This window comes from Phalaenopsis equestris, unplaced genomic scaffold (assembly GCF_001263595.1).
Source record: "Phalaenopsis equestris unplaced genomic scaffold, ASM126359v1 Scaffold193925, whole genome shotgun sequence".
NCBI lineage: Eukaryota > Viridiplantae > Streptophyta > Magnoliopsida > Asparagales > Orchidaceae > Phalaenopsis > Phalaenopsis equestris.
The window spans coordinates 1-1,097 of NW_018213874.1; the positions used below are offsets into that span (position 1 = coordinate 1).

The 1,097-nt window shown below is 49.0% G+C and overlaps 1 protein-coding gene across 1 annotated transcript; it reads right to left on the reverse strand.

The window, feature by feature from the left end:
* Positions 1 to 6: 6 nt before the first annotated feature.
* On the reverse strand, positions 7 to 856 carry LOC110034844 (probable aquaporin TIP1-1; the record flags this gene model as incomplete). The annotated part of the gene is made up of 2 exons (XM_020739083.1): positions 650 to 856; positions 7 to 491 (listed from the first exon to the last, which is right to left on the reverse strand). Coding segments are annotated over exons 1-2 (618 nt in total), but the record flags the coding sequence as incomplete, so codon positions are not given.
* Between the last annotated feature and the right edge of the window lie 241 nt (positions 857 to 1,097).

Consider the following 1,097-nt stretch of genomic DNA (forward strand, 5'->3'; position numbering starts at 1 on the left):
CACAACGGCAGGTCCGAACGTCACGGCCGGGTTCATCGACGCGCCGTCAAACGCCCCTCCGATCAGTATATTAGCACCCACTATAAAGCCGATAGCCAGCGGAGCTATCGTTCCTATGCTTCCTCTTTTCGGATCCACCGCCGTCGCGTAGACCGTGTAAACCAGACCGAAAGTTAAGATGATTTCGAGCACGAGGGCGTTCCACTCGCTGACGTCCGTTAGGCCGAAAGAGCCGACGGAGAGAAAACCGGTGGAGACGCGGAGGAGGAGACAGGCGACGATGGAGCCGAGGAGTTGGGCCACCCAGTAGAGCAGACCGCGGAACAGAGTAATGTTGCCGCCGAGAAAGAGGCCAAATGTCACCGCAGGGTTAACGTGCCCGCCGGAGATGTTCGCCGCTGTGGAAACTGCTACGAATAGTGCGAAGGCGTGTGCTATTGACGCCGTGAGAAGTCCTGCCGGCGACGCCGCGCCGCCGGGGGTCAGCTTTGCTGTCAAAAAGTAGAAAAAAAATTAGGTTTTTTTACTGGTAGAAAACAGAGGAAAAGTTATTAGAAGAAAAAAGTTTGTTCATTTATGCGAAAAGCGAAGGTTAGAAGAAGGATTTGAAAGGGAGAGAGGAAAGGGAAGGGAAGGGAGAGGAGCAAACCGTAGGCTATGCCGGAGCCTTGGCCGGCGAAGATGAAGATGATGGTCGATATGAACTCTGCAAGGGCGGCCTTGAGAGCTCCGGGGTGATACGCCTCCTCCCGTGATCCGATAGCTATGCGAGTGATCGGCATCTTTGATGATTCTTCTCTACACAAACGGCTACACGATATTTTTTCCTTGCTTCACTGCTTCTGCCCGTGAGGGACTACGGAGTTTATATACAGCAGGGCGGGGAGGAAGAAGGAGGGTGACCGGGAGTAGCCGGTCATGCTGTATCTAATGTGATTAATAATATCATTAAATAATATGGACAAAAAATAAAAGAAGAAAATAGATCTGGATTTATCCAGAACTCGCATGAAATTAATTTATTTGGAGTGCTAGTGTTTTTTAAAATGAATTATTTGTGTAAATTGTGTTTTGAAAATTTATGTGTTTTCAAAAAT